Here is a 17,853-nt window from a genome sequence, read left to right on the forward strand (position 1 = left end):
CAGATGTTATGATCACAGCAGTGTCTGTCTGCTGGTTTAAACCTTTTAGTTTAAAATCAAATCTGCACGTTTGAGGTAAAAGCAGAACTGTGTGTATTTCAAATGTGTTTATTCACAAAAAAAAAAAAAATGGTTTGCCTGTGGGTGAAATGTTAAGGGGCAGACTTTTTATTTTTCAGTTCGTCTTTTCATGTACTTTTCTCTGACAAATGGTTGTTGTTACGCTGTGAGATGAAGGTTAACATGTGTCGAGGCGTGCTGTATTTACACAGACACACACACACACACACACACACACACACACACACACACACACACACACACACACACACATGCACATTGTACACAGACCCATTAATAGACTGATTGTAGTATTGCCTAGCCCGAAACAGATGATTTATCCCACAATATCTGTGCCAGCTCTGAGCAGGTCCAGGGCAATGCAGTAGATCATTCCTGGAATTCTGAGAAGGAACCTCAGCAGATGCCAAAGAGATGTGCAATACAACCCAGACAATAACATCAACAAGAGCACAGAGATGCAGACAAGGAAGACGGAGGGTAAAAGTAGAGGTGGAGGGAGGGAATGAGAAGCCGATCAGGGAGTGTGGGAGTGGTTGAATCACTGCCTGGCTTTATAAATGAGGCGAAGTGTGTGTGGTCTCTTGACGAGCTCTGTGTGACGTTTCTTGGACTCCCATGCATACTTTCTTGTAACAGTCAATGTATTGTTGCTTTATGCAGTACCCTTTATTTTCTTTGTGAATACGCACACAAACTAAGCTAAAAATGAAAGAGTGAGAAAGAAGGAGGCTGAAAAGTTACACAGGAAGAAACAGAGGAGGAGGAGGAGGAAGCAGACGGAGTTCTTGCCAAACGCCATGTGTCTATGTTTTTAACTGTCCTCTCTGTTTCCGACTTCAACTTTGGATCCATTTGTGCTCAGTCATAAAAAAAAAAAACAGTATGGTGTGGCTGTAACACAGTCAACAATCTGAAGTATTTATTGTGGTTTTGTTCTTTTCAGTAGAGAGTTCAGCAGGAGCAGGGTAAACTCTTTAAGAATGATATCCCCCCCCCCCCCCCCCCCCCCATGTGGTATGTGCAGGATAGTGTCTTTCTTAATGAGATCTAAGCTTCATTTTACACCAAGATCCTCAACACTGCATTTCTCAAAGTCCTAGAGCTTCCCCACCTCCGATACATCACAGACACTGTTGGATGGTAAAGGAACATTCACACAGGCTGTTGAATGAAAAACCATAACCGGTGTGTGATCAAAAAGTTTTGAGACTGTTTCTGTTCCCGACGGAGTAAAGCGCAGTGATGTGCATGGAGAAGGGGGAAGCAATGACTTTTGTGAGTCAGTATTCCCGGTTACATCGCTTGATCAACATCAGTACCTGAGTTATGCGTGTTTTTGTGGCCACTGATATGTGAGCATTCATGTTTCAAGACTGAAGAAGGCGTTTCAGGTCAGGAGCGCAACCAGTGGCCTTTATTTGACTGTATATTCATCCCCCAGGGTCAGACTGTCAGCACAGAGTTCTACCGTAACGTTCCTTGGCGTTTAAATTTTAAAAAGTCGATGTAAAAAGGCTGAACCATGTCGAGATGGCAGTTGGGTTCTCCAACACGACAACGCGCCCGCTCACATCGTGCTGAAAACATGGGAGTTTCTCAACCGTAACAACACACTCGTTGCTCCCCACCACCGCTACTCACCAGATTTTGCTCCCTGTGACTTCTTTCTGTTGCCTAAAACTTGGACACAAAATTTGATGCTCAAGTTTCAGGTCCATAATGAAATCACAGATGTACCTGAATAAGTGGTCACAAAAATGCAAGTAACACAAATGCTAATGCTGATCAATTGACGTAACTTGGAGTATTTACTCACGGAGGTTATTGCTTCCCCCAGCTCCATGCACATTACTATTACTATTACTATTACTATTAATTACTATTACAACAGGAACAGTTTTGAAACTCTTTGGTTGCGCCCTGTATGTGTGGGTCTATGTTGGAGGGTGGATCTGCAAATGGACAAAAAGCAACAGATTATATTTAATGGCACAACTTCTAACATCAGTAGGTGGATTGGACTTTACTGAACACTATTGCATTCATGTCAAATATATGTATATCTTCTGGTCGTTATTATTTGGGTTGTTCAATAGCCTGTTGAACTTTAGTAGTTGCATTTGATAGGAGCATAGGAACAGTGAGTACCTAATGTGTTCCAGAGACCTAAGCTTGTACAGATGTTGCCTCCTAAAATTTAATGCAATCTGCATGTATGTGCTTCCTCTTTTGGGGCCACCCTGTTTGTGGCCTCTCTTCACCTTCGCACAGGTTATTTTCCCTGTTTATTTGTCCTCTTTGTTGCTGAGTCCAGGTCTGAAAGAGGTCAGCTGAGGTGCCTATATGGTTGATGGGTATAGATAACATTCTCCAGATCAGGGGCATAACAATTCCCGTTTTAAAAAAAATCCCTCAGGAGACTATCATGGAAAAAAAAACCTTTGGTTGATGGAAAGGTTGGGAGCGGGGATCTAATTTCCTTTTCCAAAGGCTTATGAAAAACAGACGGCCTCAGATAAGTACAGACCTCGGTTATTTATCTGCTGTGTAAGGGGACTTGCCGTCCCTAATGGCTGAGTGAAGGGGACTGTACAATAGTTCTTTTTAAAAGCTAACAGACTCCCCCAAAGCTTGATTCGTTCCATAAAGATATATGTAATTAATAGTCAAGACTCTGCCGCCTCTGGTACTGTACAGCATCTGCCTTGTTGTTTTATTGTCACATTTTATTATCACCACGCTGGTGCAAACCTGGGGCAAGCAGGCTGGAAGGAATAGGTGCATACTTCGGAGTCATTAACATTTGGTTTCTATTTGTAATGATGAAAGAAGAAAAATGGACAGTGTGAGTGGTGTTTGGAGAAAGTGGAAGTATTTTTTGGGGGAGTTTTAGGTGATTGACGGATAAGCTCTGAGTGCAAACATATGACTCCTCTGTCACACAACTACCTTGTTTCTTTGATTTAAAAGTCAAACAAACAAGCCTCCTGCTAATAAAATGCAAGGAGAAAAAGTAACTGCAATCCCCCTTGGGATATTTCCAGTCATATCTAATCACGTAGTTTTAAATTTGTCTCTGAATATGTGCTGCTAGCAGTGGTAAACCGAAGACTTGGCTGTGTACTGACCTGATAGTACAGTTTACAACTGTGCACTTGATTCTGGATTAATTGTGGAGGGCTTAAGCGACTATGAAATGCTGTTTTGTTCCCATCTGCAGCTCTGAAGAGGTCTGTTTAGGTATTTTCCGTACCTCTGATTTGCTTCTCCTCAATAGTAACACTGGCCGATGCTCCTGGGTATTGGAGCCATTCGCCAAACCAAACTGGAAAATCCTAATTTCTCAGAAAACAAGCTGAAATGTATAATACTGATGGTCATAACATAGACATATGGAGTTGTAAATTATCCAGCAAACTCCCTGTTTTATATCGAGGACCACTGAGGATAAAAGAAAACTCTGGCATGGGAATTTGCTTTGGGAAAAAATACTCTCTGTCGTCTGTAAGATTTTGACTTGGCTTCTGCTGACACACTTCTTCTCCTCTTCCAGGGTGACATCCAGCAGCTGCTGATAGTGGCTGACTCCAGGGCAGCCTATGACTACTGTGAACACTACAGCCCTGACTGTGAAACCCCCAACCATCACGACACCCCCCAGGCTCAGGAACCTGAGGACGAGGTCAGTATTTTGAAGGGGGGAAAGCAAGACGGACCGAGGTGGATTTAGGAGAAGAAATCAGATGGGAGGAGGGGTTGTACGAAGGAAGAGGGGAGCTTGGAGGAAGGAGGGGGAAGTTGGGCAGATTTTACAGATGGTTGGACTGAGGAGAGGTAGGGAGGGAGGAATATTTGTAGTGAGGGAGCAAGTATGGGAGCCGGAGTCTGCGATTTAGGAAGGATGATTGCAGGAATTTGGAAAGATGCCTTTGGACTTGGGTGTTTTTAGTGAAAGCGAGGAAACAAAAGATGAAGTAAGAGAATAAAACAGAAGGCTTGAATAGATAAAATATTTGGTAGATCAATATGAAAGACAGGGTGATGTAAGAGTGGAACTGAAACGTCCATTCTCATTTATGCTCAGGGAAATTATTATCTACCAACTGGAGATCGTTATACTGCTTAATCTTCAAACAATGCCACAAATAGTTTTCCCCTTTTTCATCAAGCGTGCATTTGGAAGGACGTGTTGCTGTTAAGTTTGTCTCCCAATTAAAAAAGTTTCATGTTATTTCATGCAACATTTGCTGAGTCATGAGGAGCCTGGGGTCTAACGCTCCTGAATGGATCCAATTGTGGTGACAGTAAATAACCACGCTGTCAAAACTCACAGCAACAGGAAGCTCTGTAGCTTCAGTCAATTTCACGTATTACCCCGTTATCGAATGAGGACACAAAGTACCTCGCAGGGTCACGGCGTTCAGTTTCTGAGCAGAAATTATATGAAGTTTGACATGAAAAAGAAGGTGCAGGTGGTTAGTAGGGTGAAGATAAAGTGAAAAGTGAAGATATGAAACAATGCTAAGGGTCCATGGGTGGGTAGTTGGGGTTATTTGAGTTAAACGCATCAAGTTTCGACAATCCCATTTTGAATTAGAATATTTGCCCTGGTTTAAGCCGGTGCACTTTCAGTCTGCCAAAAAATAAACAAAAGGCACAAAAAACATTTTCTTCAAATTACGTGAATAGTTTTACAAACATTCCTCCAGGCATAAGCACTCAGAAGGAGTGAGGCTTGTATGAGTCTCAATGTCAAATCTAATCTGTCTCTTTCTCTGCTCTTTGTTTAAGTAGTGGGAACATGCTGACATATCAAAATACAAATTTTATTGCCAATGGCTCCAAACCATCGCTTGTTGCTTCTTCAGCCAAATCTCTTAATTGAAATACAGTGCTTTGTGTCAGGGTTTCTTTTTTCTTTTTTCATCCTCACTTTTTTGGGGGGTTATTTTGCTAGTTCAAGCCTTTCTGCCGGCTGACATTTTCCTTCAGTATTTCACTAAATAACTGATGAGCTCACACTGGAAACTTTTCTTTTTTTCCTGCCACGAAGTCTGAGCCCACTTTGGAGTGGCCCCGTGATTTATATCACTAACGAGTTCAGCAGGCTCTGCCCAGACTCCCAAGGAAATTTAAGCTTTTCCTTCCCCATCTAGACTTCCAGTACCTGGAAAAGTAGACTTTAGATCCCTGGTTTGAAAAAAAAAAAAAAAAAATCAGGAGGAGGTTCTCTATTCAAAAATATTGGCTGTACAGTGGGTACCAGTCCTGGAAAATATTGCTTCATCATCAAGTTACTTTTCAGCGCCAATACAAGGAGCTTGTCAATTCTGAATAGACAACAGGGAGCAGTTTGGTTTCAGGAACATTGTAAATCTGGTTTATTCATTGTCGGTTTCTGTACAGTTCTAACAGGAATGTCCTTCCTACATTCCAGCTCCAGCATTTTCAAAAATTATTTACTCCTTCAAAGGACAACTCACTGTTGTAAAGGTCAAATCTCACAGTGCACAACAGTTTTTTTTCTCCTTGTATCCCTCAATATTTTCAAGCCGAACCTCTAAAATCCCCCCAAAACCGTGGCTCTGCCCTGAAGAGGCTCCTTGACCTGAAGCACGCCGCCTTTGCAGTCATCAGCCACAAGTCTGCAGCTGGTTCAAAAGAGGAAGAAAGTGTGATTCAGGAGGAGGAAGGGCAAGCTTTTTTTTTTTTTTTTTTTTCTTCAAGGGCGCACTTCAGTATTTACATCCTTCATCCAAGCCAGTGGTGAAGTCATTCGCCTCAGCCAAGCCCTTCAACCCCATTAATCTTTATGAATCCTTCCCTCATACTCTATCTTTCTCTGTATTTCCTTTTGACCCTCTCCGTCTCTCCATTTCCCCTCTCAGTCAGTCCAGTTGGTCTGGCCAGGGCTTCTCTCCTCTGTGACCTCTCTCTGTCTCTCTGGGCCGCTGAACGCAGGCCAGGCCGGCGTTGCAGCAGGCTGTGGATCTTGTATTATTTTTATGAGCTTAGCAGTTGTCCTGGGACTAATATTCATCCCAGTGCTGATAGAGTATTGCATATCAGGGGCTGTTCTGTTAACTTAATCTACCTCGCTTCTGATCTGACAGTTTCGGGAAAACTAAAAGTAGCTACTAAATTGGCTGAATTGAATAATTTTATGCGGGTTGTGGGCCTTGTGCCAATATGTGATTTAAAGGAATAGTTTAACACTTAAATGCATATTTCCTTTTTTTTTGTCAAGAGTTAGATGAGAAGATTGATAGGAACTCTCACGCCTGTACGGTAAAAATGAAAGACTCCTTCCCGGGATGTTCCCCAGCTCTATAAAGCATTATGGGGAACTGCATTCCCCCCCCCACCTTTGTATTTACTTAATAGGACATGGTCTGTGTGGGTTATCGCCAGAGTTAAATTGATGATTATCATAAAGACTGGAAGCAGTGAGAAACAGCTTTGTAAAGCATCAATTTGCATTTTATACTTAAAACAAGCAACATTAAATTGTTACTCAGTAGGTTTTAGAGATGCTGTCAGGTGGTGTTACTTATTGACCTTTTCGAGATAGCCAGGCTTGCTGTTCTTGTTCTGCTTTTAGTTTTAATGCTAAGCTAAGCTAAGCTAAACATCTTCTGGCTCCAGCTTTGTATTTAACGGCAATACATAAAAGTGTTATACACGTTCTTCCCAAGAGTCGGATGAGAAGATGGATAAGTGCATTTCCCAAGTAACCAGTTCAGTCTTATGAACATTGCGTGGTGTTTATTATGATGTTTCCTCTCTGCTGGGTCAGGTTGAATTCATTCTCAAAAGTAAATAAACAGCTGGATAATACACAAAACAGACCACATCATAACTTAGTGGAATGTTTGGAGATCCAAAAAAAGCCCCATCCTTTTCTTAAAAGTGGTGAGGTATTAAAGTGGTTTTACCCCATGCTACTGTATTCTCTATTCTCCCCAAGATTAACCAACATGCAACGAGTCAGGACAGCTTGACTTTTCTGCTTTGAAGAGCCTTTTAATGAAAGCCGCGGGCCATTGTTGGGAAACAAATTAAGCAGCAGAGGCAGATAAGTTTTCACTGGCGTTGCATTAACCCTCCAACATCCTGTTAGAAGCAAACAAGAATCTTAATTGTTGTTGGCTTGTTTACAGACATTAACATCTTTCACATGAAGCTCGGGGAGTTTGGGAGAAAGGGGAAAGCATCAATGAAGCCATTATGGATGAGTGGTTCATCCATATGCAAAACTGTTCAGTTTTCTAATATGGATGGAAAATCTTCCCCTAAGATCATTTGACCATGTTATTTCCAAAACTGCATGATGACACAAAATATTTGACTGATTTTGTGGTTTAACTTTGAGGTTGAAACTGTTCCGAGAAGCCTCAGTTCTTACACGCCATGTAAATAATGTACATTATGTCTGTCAGACATTGTGCTGGTTTATTTACATGACTGCATCAATTAATCTATTCCCCCCCTAATCGCTTTTCTGTTACAGTACACTAACTATGAATATGGTGAGTTCTATGACTACAGTGAAGGAGAGGTAACCACTGACCCTCCACCAACTGAAAGAGCCAAGACTGAGGTAACACTTAACTAGTGCAGTTATCTTCTGTTGTTCAGCTTTAGTCTTTCATTTTCTCTCTTGCCCTCTTTTTCTCTTTAATCCTGTTTCTTGACTACATGATTTATTGTTATTATCTTTACTGATGCATATCCTACTAATCACAAATGCATCTGCTTCTAAAACAATAAGTGTCCGCAACTGTACTGATGATAGATAAATGGTATTAACCTCTGCTGTGTTGCTGCTGCTGTGAAAGGATGTGCAGTACACAGATTAAACAACCGTGTTTTACCCATCTCAAACTTTCCTTGTGTTGTTTCTGCTCTGATTTCAGACAAATGTTGGTGGAGACTACTACACGGGTGAGTATGACTACACCACAGTGGACGGAAGTCAGCCGGAAACTCCCACTGAGACTGCAGGACAAGGAGAGGTACGTTTTTAGACATGCATACTTTTCAGAAAGATCAAGGGGTACATTTTTTATTTATGTTTGCAGGGTGTGACGTGCATCATGTTGCAAAGTGTTTGATAAAAGAGTTGCGGGACAATGTCCTGAGAGTTATAGGATATCAAATGACAAAGCAGTTTCGAGTGTTTTATTACGTCAGCAGCGGTCAGTGGAGGCCCAGATGCATTAACAATTATTTCTGCTCACCCAAATGCCACATGGATTATTCATACTCATGTAATACGATACGGCACAATGAAGGTAGCAGCTGTCTATAATCAGTAGTTGGTTGATGTTTTTATTTATCCATATCTGGTTTCTTGATTTTTGTGAAATCAAGGTTCGGATAACAGAAGTGCTTTTTCAAACTTGCCCTGTGGGTTACATTTTTTATTATTGTGGAAAGTTCTTTCTGCATCGTTGACTTAAAAATGAACATCCAAATTCCTATTTTAAAATTTCTGATTTAATGGTTTAACTGAAAATCCAATAAAGCTGTAAGGCATCACCAGCAACAAAACATATTTTTATGATGGCGAGGTTGAAACCCATCGAGGCCTCACTAACATCAAACAGCTTACTTCACTCCTTGATTTCCATGTGAAACCGCCTCCATCAAGCACGAGTTTGGATAAAGGCCGAAACAGGAAGACTTTGTCATTTAATGAACCGTGACCGATGGAAAATCAGTCGACAGACGCATCTCCTGCGTTTCTGCCATATCCTGAGTTTGGCAGATCCTGTCTTAATTTGTGCTAAACCATCACATAAAACACAAGATAATGAGGAACATTTGGAGGTTCAATTAAAACAATACGACCGCGCGCTCCGCCAGGCAAATGACTGCCGATTGCATCGTGATGTACCTTGAGGTGGATAACGCCGCTTCAGTTAGCTTGAGACATGACATTCATTTGAAATGACAGATCAGGGGTAAAACCAAGGAAACCAAGCACATGCTGTCCCTATGCTGGAACACTTGTCTGATTACTGAGGACTGTGATGCACTGGATGACATTTTAGACAATGCAATGGAGTCATACACGTAGCCTGTAAACAATTTACAAAATACTCTTGATGGATAGCCCAACTAAACATGTGTTCGACTTTCGTGTTGACAAAATATATTACTACTGCGCCACCTTGATTTAGCCAGTATATTGTGGTTTGTTGCCACGTTGTGGAATTAACTATTTATATTTATGATAGCCAATAAATGCAGTGCGTAATAAATACGATTAAAGAGTGTTTGGCCAGTGGGCGGAGAGAAGCAGACGAGAGCTTTAAAAATGACTTATTACCTATGTGGACATGGAAGCACTCTTGCAGAGTGGTTAACCTCATATAATTCTCTTGCATTTGATAAGATCCCATGAAGTGACGTTTACTTTTGTGAGTTGCTGCAGTTTCCATAACTTCAAGTTGTTTGCAACAACTTCAGCACATTACTGACAAAACTGTGCATGAGAGGCTGGATATTTTCTAATTCTTATTTTAGATTTTCCCTCAAGTCACTGATGTCTAATGGAGCGTTTGAACGTAACACTGATTGGCATCTTGCAACAAGCAGATTTACAAAGCAGTGCCAGTAAATCAAAGTACATTTGTTCCCGTACAAACACTTTTTCCTGAATGCCTCAGATTCTGTGCAAATATTTTCCATTTTAGATAATACTAAACTTTACACGGTTCTGATTTTCACCTCATTGGGTCTTTAACAGTTTAAAAAAAAAAGTTTGTGTCGAACCATTTGATTTTGACTTTTTAACTTTAAGATTGAATAATGTCCAAAATGTCCCATCCGTCCCTCATATTGTAATGTTTCAGTTCAGTGTACAGCTCGAATATATTTTGTTCTATACACCATATTTTTTTAGTTGTACCGTACTTTGCTTTTTAAAAACAGAGAAACAGTTACTGATAAAAAAAAATGTGATGATAGATGGTAATGTTAACACCCATTAACCAAACATATGTGTTTTTTCACATATGTGTCGTCCCAACCTCGGCACATGGACATGTGCACAACTAAGTTGAACCTAAAGGAAGTTTCACTTAGTTGGCATCTGGTAATTTTGCTAAAACAAAGTGCTAAATACTAATGCTTTGACTGTGATTATGAAAACATGTGATCATTGAATCTGCTCACATGGTAACGATGCACTAACCGCACCTCCATGTTTCCTCCCGTATTAACAACCCCTGCCTCATCTTTGCAATGCCTGGATCGATCCCAGAGTTACGGAGGGGAAATAGTGGATGATTACATCACTGGCGTGGAGCAGGTCGGAGTTGAACCCACTGTCCCCGTGGAAACCGCACCCCCAGTGGACACCCTGGAGAAGGTGGATCCTGCTCCTGACGCGTACGAGTTTAAGGAATACGACCTGAAGAACTACGACAACAAAGAGTTTGTAGAGAAACCGTATGACTATGGCGATTACGGGGATTACAACCCCACTGACACCAAGCCTCCATCTGAAACATACGAGGAAGAGTTCGGTCCCGGTGTTCCAGCGGAGACAGACATCAGAGAAAGCAGCGTAAGTGCTGGAGTGGTTAGGAGTGATGGTCGGTGGAGGGGGAGTAAGGAGGTGGTGTTCAGGAATGTGGAAAGATGGAAAAGATTCTGGTATCGGTGCACTTTTTTGTTTGTTGTTTCTAATGGTTGTAGCTTGAAGAATTCGGCATAAACAAACACAAAACTGAAATACACGAGCAAGCACAAACACACACCTTGTCTTATGCGGATAAATAGATGTCGACCCAGCTGTCAGGACAGGCACGCCCTCTTTAACCTCTTGACCCCGGTGACCTCTGCTGTTTAGCAAATACATACTTCTCCCTGGTTATCCCACCAATAATCCGCTTAGATTTGCTGATGACAAATAAAGTCATTGCAAATATTTTTTCACCAGATCCTTGTAGATCGATATCTAAAACCTGACAGAAAAATCTGCTGAGCCAGTGTCTATCGTGGCTCGTTTCCAGCCCTCTTTCTCGCCCCAGAATCCAGATTCTGAGGCAGGAAGTGACACAGCCTCGATCTGGATGTTGGCTGGAGATCTGTCTGCTGTGGGTTCATCTCAACCACTCCATTAGTGCTATGGGCTCTACAATCTCAGGCCGTCTTTATGACTTTCTCATTAAGTCCCGGTTTTCTCTGAAGGCTAAACTGTACAATCGAGTGGGTTTTTGGGCACACTGCTGTTGTCGGTTTGTGAATTCTTCTCATGTGAAGTCATTGTATGGATAGTGTCAGGTAACGACCTCGACATTTGTGCACAGTTGGGGTCTTTTTTTTTTCTGTTTATGGCTTTAAGGAATCTTAATAAATAGAACTCAGACCAAATTCAAAATTATGGCTTCTTCCAAAAATGATTCTTGAGGTTTGATTTTTTGCCATAAGGCTGAAAAAAAAAGCTGCTTTTTGCCATGACAACTACCTAAATCCTGTACGGCTTGCTGGACACTAGTGAGCATTTTGTTGAGCTCTTCTTTGCAGTTTTGTCTGTGTTTTTAAGTAACCTCTACAAAAGAGATGACCTGAGACATCAGGTAGGACATCTGCTGTCCATTGGTTTCACATTTTTGGCATTTAAACCACTGATACTCCATCTTTACACATAACGGTCTGGCTTATTATCGTGTGAAGAAACTCACTTTATCTTTCTAATTTCAGCAGATGGGTGGAGGTCAAACTTACCTGGGAGAAAAAGGAGAGAAGGGTGAACCTGCTGTCATTGAACCAGTAAGTGAAGCATCACTTTCATGTGTCTTAATTCTGATAATAAGCCATTCTGTTAAAGGAGAAACAGTCCAAGTGGTGTTTGATTCACTAAATAAATTGTGTTGCAAATGTTGAAAGTTACATTAAAAAATCCGCCAAAGTTAAATGTAATAGAAACAAAAACACCCACTTGAACTATCATGTGGTTGTGCTGTAAGACATTAGCTAGTTAGATGCTAATGGAATTTTTTTTGTCCAGATCCATTCAGACATTTGTACTTCAACTCACAGCTGATGTTAATTTGATAGCAGAGGTCTATATGAACGTTACTGCTGTATTTCTCTGCACTGGTGTATACTGTATATACTGTACGTCTATCTAGTTGATGTTTTCTATCTATCTTGTCAACAATCAAGCTATATTTATATATATATATATATATACTTTAACTAACAAAATGTTCAGATAAGTGCCTTTCATATCACCTTAGCGCTTTGGTTGCATGCAATGATTTATGAGTCCATAAAAGCCCTGAATCAGATTCTCTGCATATTTTCTGAGAAATATCTCTTTCAAATTTGATTTACATCCATATGTATGTTTTTTTTTTCATTTTCGTTGCAACTGAACTTTAGCTCATGCTTTCCCCTAATGCAAAGGCCGTCAAGGGTATCTTCCCCTCTAATGAGATTTAACTTTCATCTTTCATTTGAAGGCCACAGACAAAACAACTGGCACCGTCTCCACTAAAATGCCACATAAGTGCTTTAGAGAGCCATCCTTTACAATTTACCGCCTCAGAATAAACATGGACTGAAATAGCAGCTGCAGTTACCATCTCTCCTCCCATAGCATCTGTACCACGAACGGCTCTTGTCCAAAACTTTGACCACAGACGCACATTATAGAAAATACAACGTCAGATAGCGGCAAAATTGTTAGCGTGTTGAGTAAACTCCTCAACCTCAAACCCAACGCACCCGCTGACTCCCATCCCACCCCCCCCCACCCCCCCCACCCCCCGGTTCCTCCATTCTTCTCCTTTGCCTGTGGATTTATGGGCTGCCCTATAATGCTACTGTATCCACTTTTTTTCCTTTTTTTAGGGGATGCTTATAGAAGGACCCCAAGGAACCCCTGGCCAAGCAGTGAGTATCACGTTCTCCCACACTCCTGTCTGCCTTCCACAGATGGAGAACAGCTAAAGAGGGAAAAAATGTCTTTATGGAAAGAGCGTCAGCCCTGATCGCCAGTGAAGCTTGAGTTGGGAGAGACAGTCAGAGTGTGTATTTGTGCATGAATGTGTGTATGTCTGCGTCTCCGTATGTGAGAGAGAGAGAAAGAAGCAGAGGGGAGTGTTGGGGGGGAGGGGGGAGATATTTTATCTTGAGGCTTATTTCTTTCAAACCCGTGTCTTTGCGTCTGTCTTTGTTGGCCTGTGCATGTGAAGCAGTGGATAGACTTGACTGTGGTGGGAAGGCTGGTTAGCAGTAGTTGGGGATATTATGATAAGTGTATGTGTGTGTCTGGTTTCAGGGTATTCCCGGTACCCCAGGATTGCAGGGTCTCCAAGGTCCTCATGGAGATCCTGGTGAGAGGGTGAGTGAAGGCCGGCCTCATTTTACAGCTGATTGCAGATGTGTTCAAGAAGCTCTGTCACCCATTTTCTACTCCTCATGAATGTTAAAATTTACTAACCAGTTATATCTTGCTAAAAGAAGAATATATTGTATGTACACTAATCATTTAAAATTCCAGGTATCAATTAAAACATGTTTTTCAGACCGTTATTGATGCCAAACACTGAAATACTGACTTCAACCTCAGCAATTCATCTTTCTTGAAGGATTATGGGGGTCAGCATGTATAAAAAATACCCCTGCATTTGTTATCCTGCTGTCTTCCTTCTTTACGGAAAAGCTGTGAAGTACCGTTTCAGCGCCTTGGAATGAATAAAACAACTGGACGCAGCTTGCTACTGCAGCAGTAAGGGGGGGGATTAGTGAGGAGAGCTGGAGGGAAATGAGATGCCTATAAACTGTCAATATAGTAACAAAGAAAAAGCTCTGAGAAGAAGCTGTGTCAGTGTGCTCTGCGATTGGTGAGAATACCAAGCAGTTTTCTGTTAAAATATGTAGAAGCCTAAATTGTCTCCAACTATTTTTTTTCCCAGCACCCTTTATTCGATTGATTGGATGACACAAAATAAGTGCCTGTCCCCCTCGTGAAAGCTGGATCTCAGTTTGTTTTTCCCTAATGTGGTGATTGCCCTACACCCCTCTTCCATCGCCCTTTTAGCGGATCTATTCTGTCTCTGTAAGTTTAACCGTTTAGTTTCCAACAACAAAAAAAAAAAATATGACTCCTCACCAGTACAAAAGGCTTATTGTTCCACTGGGTCAAAGTGATCAAAACATATTCTGTTGATCCAAAAGTCGCTCCCCCACCCTTCATTTCCTCCCACGAGAAACAGTCTCGCTGAGGATTGACAGGGGGATTAAAAGTGACTCGTTTCTTGTAGTCTTGCGGTTTTCCGTTGCGCAGTACCCGCCTTCACCCGACGTTTGATCGGCTCATTTCTCTCGCGACCACCGTCTCCCTTCTTTCCACTCAAGCACCACTTTCCCCAGCCATGCAGGGCCGCCGTTAACACTAGATGCCGCTGCTATGCTTACAATAACAGCAATGGATGGAGAATAGTCACCACCACGGGTGAGAAGGCAGATGGGAACATATGGCAACAATTTGAACCAGTCTTAGATCGCTGCACATGACGAGACTGCTAAGTAGATTCAAGTTTCCCTGGAAGCAGTGGGCACTTCTCAGGCCTGACCTGATTTATTATAACTATTGTAAGCTTGCGTCCTTATTAAATCAACATCTCGTCACGTTATAATTTAACTGTCTGTTCATAGTGTCATTGTGTTTAAGTTCAGCAAATATCTCAACACTTTTGGATACAGTGCCATTAATCTGGCACAAACATTGATGATCTCCGGAGAAAGAATCCTAATAACTTTGATTATCCCCACTAAATGCACCCCAACATTTTATCTGGCGCCAATGATGCTTTTCCACCTGTTCTTAATGACAATGCTCCTCTAAAATGATTAGCTGAATCCATTTATCTTCATGCCAGCAGCATAACCTCCCATGCTTAAAGTTGTTAGCATAGTAGGACACCAAGGTAGGCAAGGTTGGCGTGTCAGCATGCTAATGTTAGCGTTGAGCTCAAAGCACATCTGAACCCAATTGGAGGCAGACAGAGCTCAGATTAAGATGGGAGATACCAGCTGAAGGCTGACAAGTCATAGCCGCGAACTCGCAAAACGCAGCTCAGACGGATGAAAGCTGCCGAGCTGGCCCGGAGACTTCCTCAAATAGCCACCATAAAAGAATGCATCCTTTTTTTTTTACATTTATGTAACACGATCTCTCCTCTGGTGCCACCCATAGGCCGCACATTTTCTAGGCAACTTGTGGAGAGCATTTAAGAACAGAAAAAAAAACCTCTCCCTCTGTTTTGCATTCATTGAGTCATGTTGTTTTGTGGATTTTAATGAGCATTATCGCCTCCCAGGGCGGTGACTGAGGATTTATTTTTTTTTAGTCTTGTTACAGTGTCAGTGCTCTCCTGCAGGCAATATCCTGAGGCCAGCTTAATGAAAATACAGGTTTTGTCTTTGCCAGTGATTGAATTCCCTCTCTTATTCTTTTAGTAGGATTAGTGCATTTTCCATTTAGAATAAACAACAACAATGCTGAAATTATTGTTGTAGATAAACAAGGGTTTGCTGTGAACAGATTTGTTTTTCAGTCTCTGCACTTTTGCTGTTGTAGCTGTTGTTTGTTAGTACTGTTAGCATTTTTTTTTTTTTTTTCAATTTGCAGAACCTCTGCAGGGGATTATTAAGAAACAGCAAAATAATCATGTTATTGCATGGGAAAATATGTGGCTAGCTTATTAACCACATCTAATTAATCATTACCAGCAAAACTGGTCCACATGTTAACAAAACAATATCTTATTATTCAAAATCAATTATTTGAGGATGTCTTTGCTTACAAAAATACTGTTTAAGTCCTTTTAAATAGCATTCTTTTAATTAATGGAGATTGTATTTACTTTGGTTGTAGACCTCAGCTCCAGCTGCATTATGCAGTCACACAGAGATCTGATGTTTTTCTACGTAGAGAACAAACAACTCTCTCTCCCTCCTCTGATTCTCCAGGGTCCTCCGGGGCGTCCTGGTCTTCCTGGTTCAGACGGTGTCCCTGGGCCTTCAGGTACCGTTCTGATGCTTCCAGTAAGTCCCGCTGCTTTCCATATGCCCACCGGGCTCTCTGTCCTATTTCCCTCACATACTGCACACCCTTCATCTCACGCATTAGCCCGTGAACTCACTTCATTTAGTAAGTTTACCTCATTGCATCAAGCAGCAGCCCAGAAGATCGCAGCCATATTTTCTTTGGGTTACAAATCACTTACCTTGTAAATGTCAGCCAGTGCAATGGAGTGGAACCAGTGACTGAGGCTTTCGAAGGCTTGGTGACACACATTTGTTCACATATGCGTGTGTGTGTGTGTGTGTGTGTGTGTGTGTGTGTGTGTGTGTGGCAGCAGTTTTACTGATTTACCAGAGCACAGCAAAAATTTGAAGACCGTCAGTATGGGAGGCGTTAGTTGTCTCTGTCTGTAAAAACAAGACAAGTCGATTTGTTTTTAATAGTGATACTGTTGTGTTTTGTGGCTGACAGTTCCGTGCAGGCGGCGAGGCACACAAGGGACCTGTGGTTACTGCGCAGGAAGCTCAGGCTCAGGCAATCATGTCTCAGGCTAGGGTAAGTATCAGTGCCATATAGGACCTTAGTGCATCATTCTCAGTTTAGAGAAGGATATCCTTCTTGTAACTGTGTGCTCTTTGTAGCTTAAATTTAACTTCAACTGAATGCAACTTAAAATTTAGATTTCAATTTGTTTGAAAATCTGTCGTACTCGAAGTCAGCACTCTCAAGTTTACAAAAGACTAACTTTAAATGACCTAGAAATCATAGTAACAAAAAATAAAAGGGACAAATACTGTTTTTACAAGTCCCACTCATCCTATAAATTGTCTAAATTCCAAAATATAAACCTATGTCAGGTTAGGTCGTATATAAAGCCACAACAGATGTTCACACCCACTCAGGGTTCCTGACGGGCCGAGGGCTGTTGAAAAACAAGTTGAATTTGGGGGCTTTCAGCAAGGTGTGATCTATAGTCGAACAGATGGAGATCATTAAGTGCTGCACAAACACTGAATATTCACTCATTCACAACACTCCATGGAGCTGGAGCGCTGCCAGAGCTGGTGTTTAGTAATGTCTAGAAAGCACTTGTCACCTTTCTATATTTGTCTTTTATGGCAAAAAGTTTTTGCCGGAGGAAGCAAAAAGGCCCTGGAATGTACTGTGAGTAAATTATAGGTTCAAATTGTAATCCTTTGGAGCCATTTTCAGTTTTGAAATGTTCTTCAGGGCTTCTGTGCTAGTTTGTCTTCCCCTATACCTGCAAACAAATCACCGCAATGCATGTACGCTGACTAACATGTGCAGTTCACTCTTAGTGGAGCGTACTATCGGGCATGAATTGCTTTCCCTTGAATTAGCAAATTTTTGTCATTCGGTAATCACGCTGCAAATACATTCCAGACAACTTATTTGGCAGTACCTCACTGTGGTAAAACCATGAGCACAGGCAAATACTCGAGAGGGAAAGTGTGAACAAGAATGAAGTAAAGTTTGCACACTGTAAGAGTTCATGCTGCAAAATGGGAGAATTTTCTATTAGCGTGTCCTTTATTGTTTACAGATCCCTCACGGTGTTTTGATCAGTTAATGTCCCCTTGTTACAGAGATGACATGTAGCATTTTAACATGCATACCACATTTATTTTGTAATACTAATAATACAAACAAAGCTAGTCTTTGTTTTGAGAAAAACTACATCAGTAGACATAAAAACG

The 17,853-nt window shown here is 41.4% G+C and overlaps 1 protein-coding gene across 2 annotated transcripts in view; it reads left to right on the forward strand.

The window, feature by feature from the left end:
- The window catches only part of LOC138203175 (collagen alpha-1(XI) chain-like), an 82,463-nt gene that overhangs the window by 17,024 nt on the left and 47,586 nt on the right, over positions 1-17,853 (forward strand). The window contains exons 5-13 of one of the 2 annotated variants that reach the window (XM_069157875.1): positions 3,638-3,766; positions 7,595-7,684; positions 8,001-8,099; positions 10,355-10,660; positions 11,800-11,868; positions 12,955-12,996; positions 13,385-13,447; positions 16,081-16,155; positions 16,607-16,690. In XM_069157875.1, the coding sequence (XP_069013976.1) occupies positions 3,638-3,766; positions 7,595-7,684; positions 8,001-8,099; positions 10,355-10,660; positions 11,800-11,868; positions 12,955-12,996; positions 13,385-13,447; positions 16,081-16,155; positions 16,607-16,690 (957 nt within the window). The remainder of the gene's footprint in view (positions 1-3,637; positions 3,767-7,594; positions 7,685-8,000; positions 8,100-10,354; positions 10,661-11,799; positions 11,869-12,954; positions 12,997-13,384; positions 13,448-16,080; positions 16,156-16,606; positions 16,691-17,853) is intronic. The other variant, XM_069157876.1, reaches the window with a different exon arrangement.

The sequence above is a fragment of the Embiotoca jacksoni genome, unplaced genomic scaffold (genome assembly GCF_022577435.1).
Source record: "Embiotoca jacksoni isolate LCO1_2020_lvr unplaced genomic scaffold, fEmbJac1.0.p SCAF_22, whole genome shotgun sequence".
In the NCBI taxonomy this organism is placed as follows: domain Eukaryota; kingdom Metazoa; phylum Chordata; class Actinopteri; family Embiotocidae; genus Embiotoca; species Embiotoca jacksoni.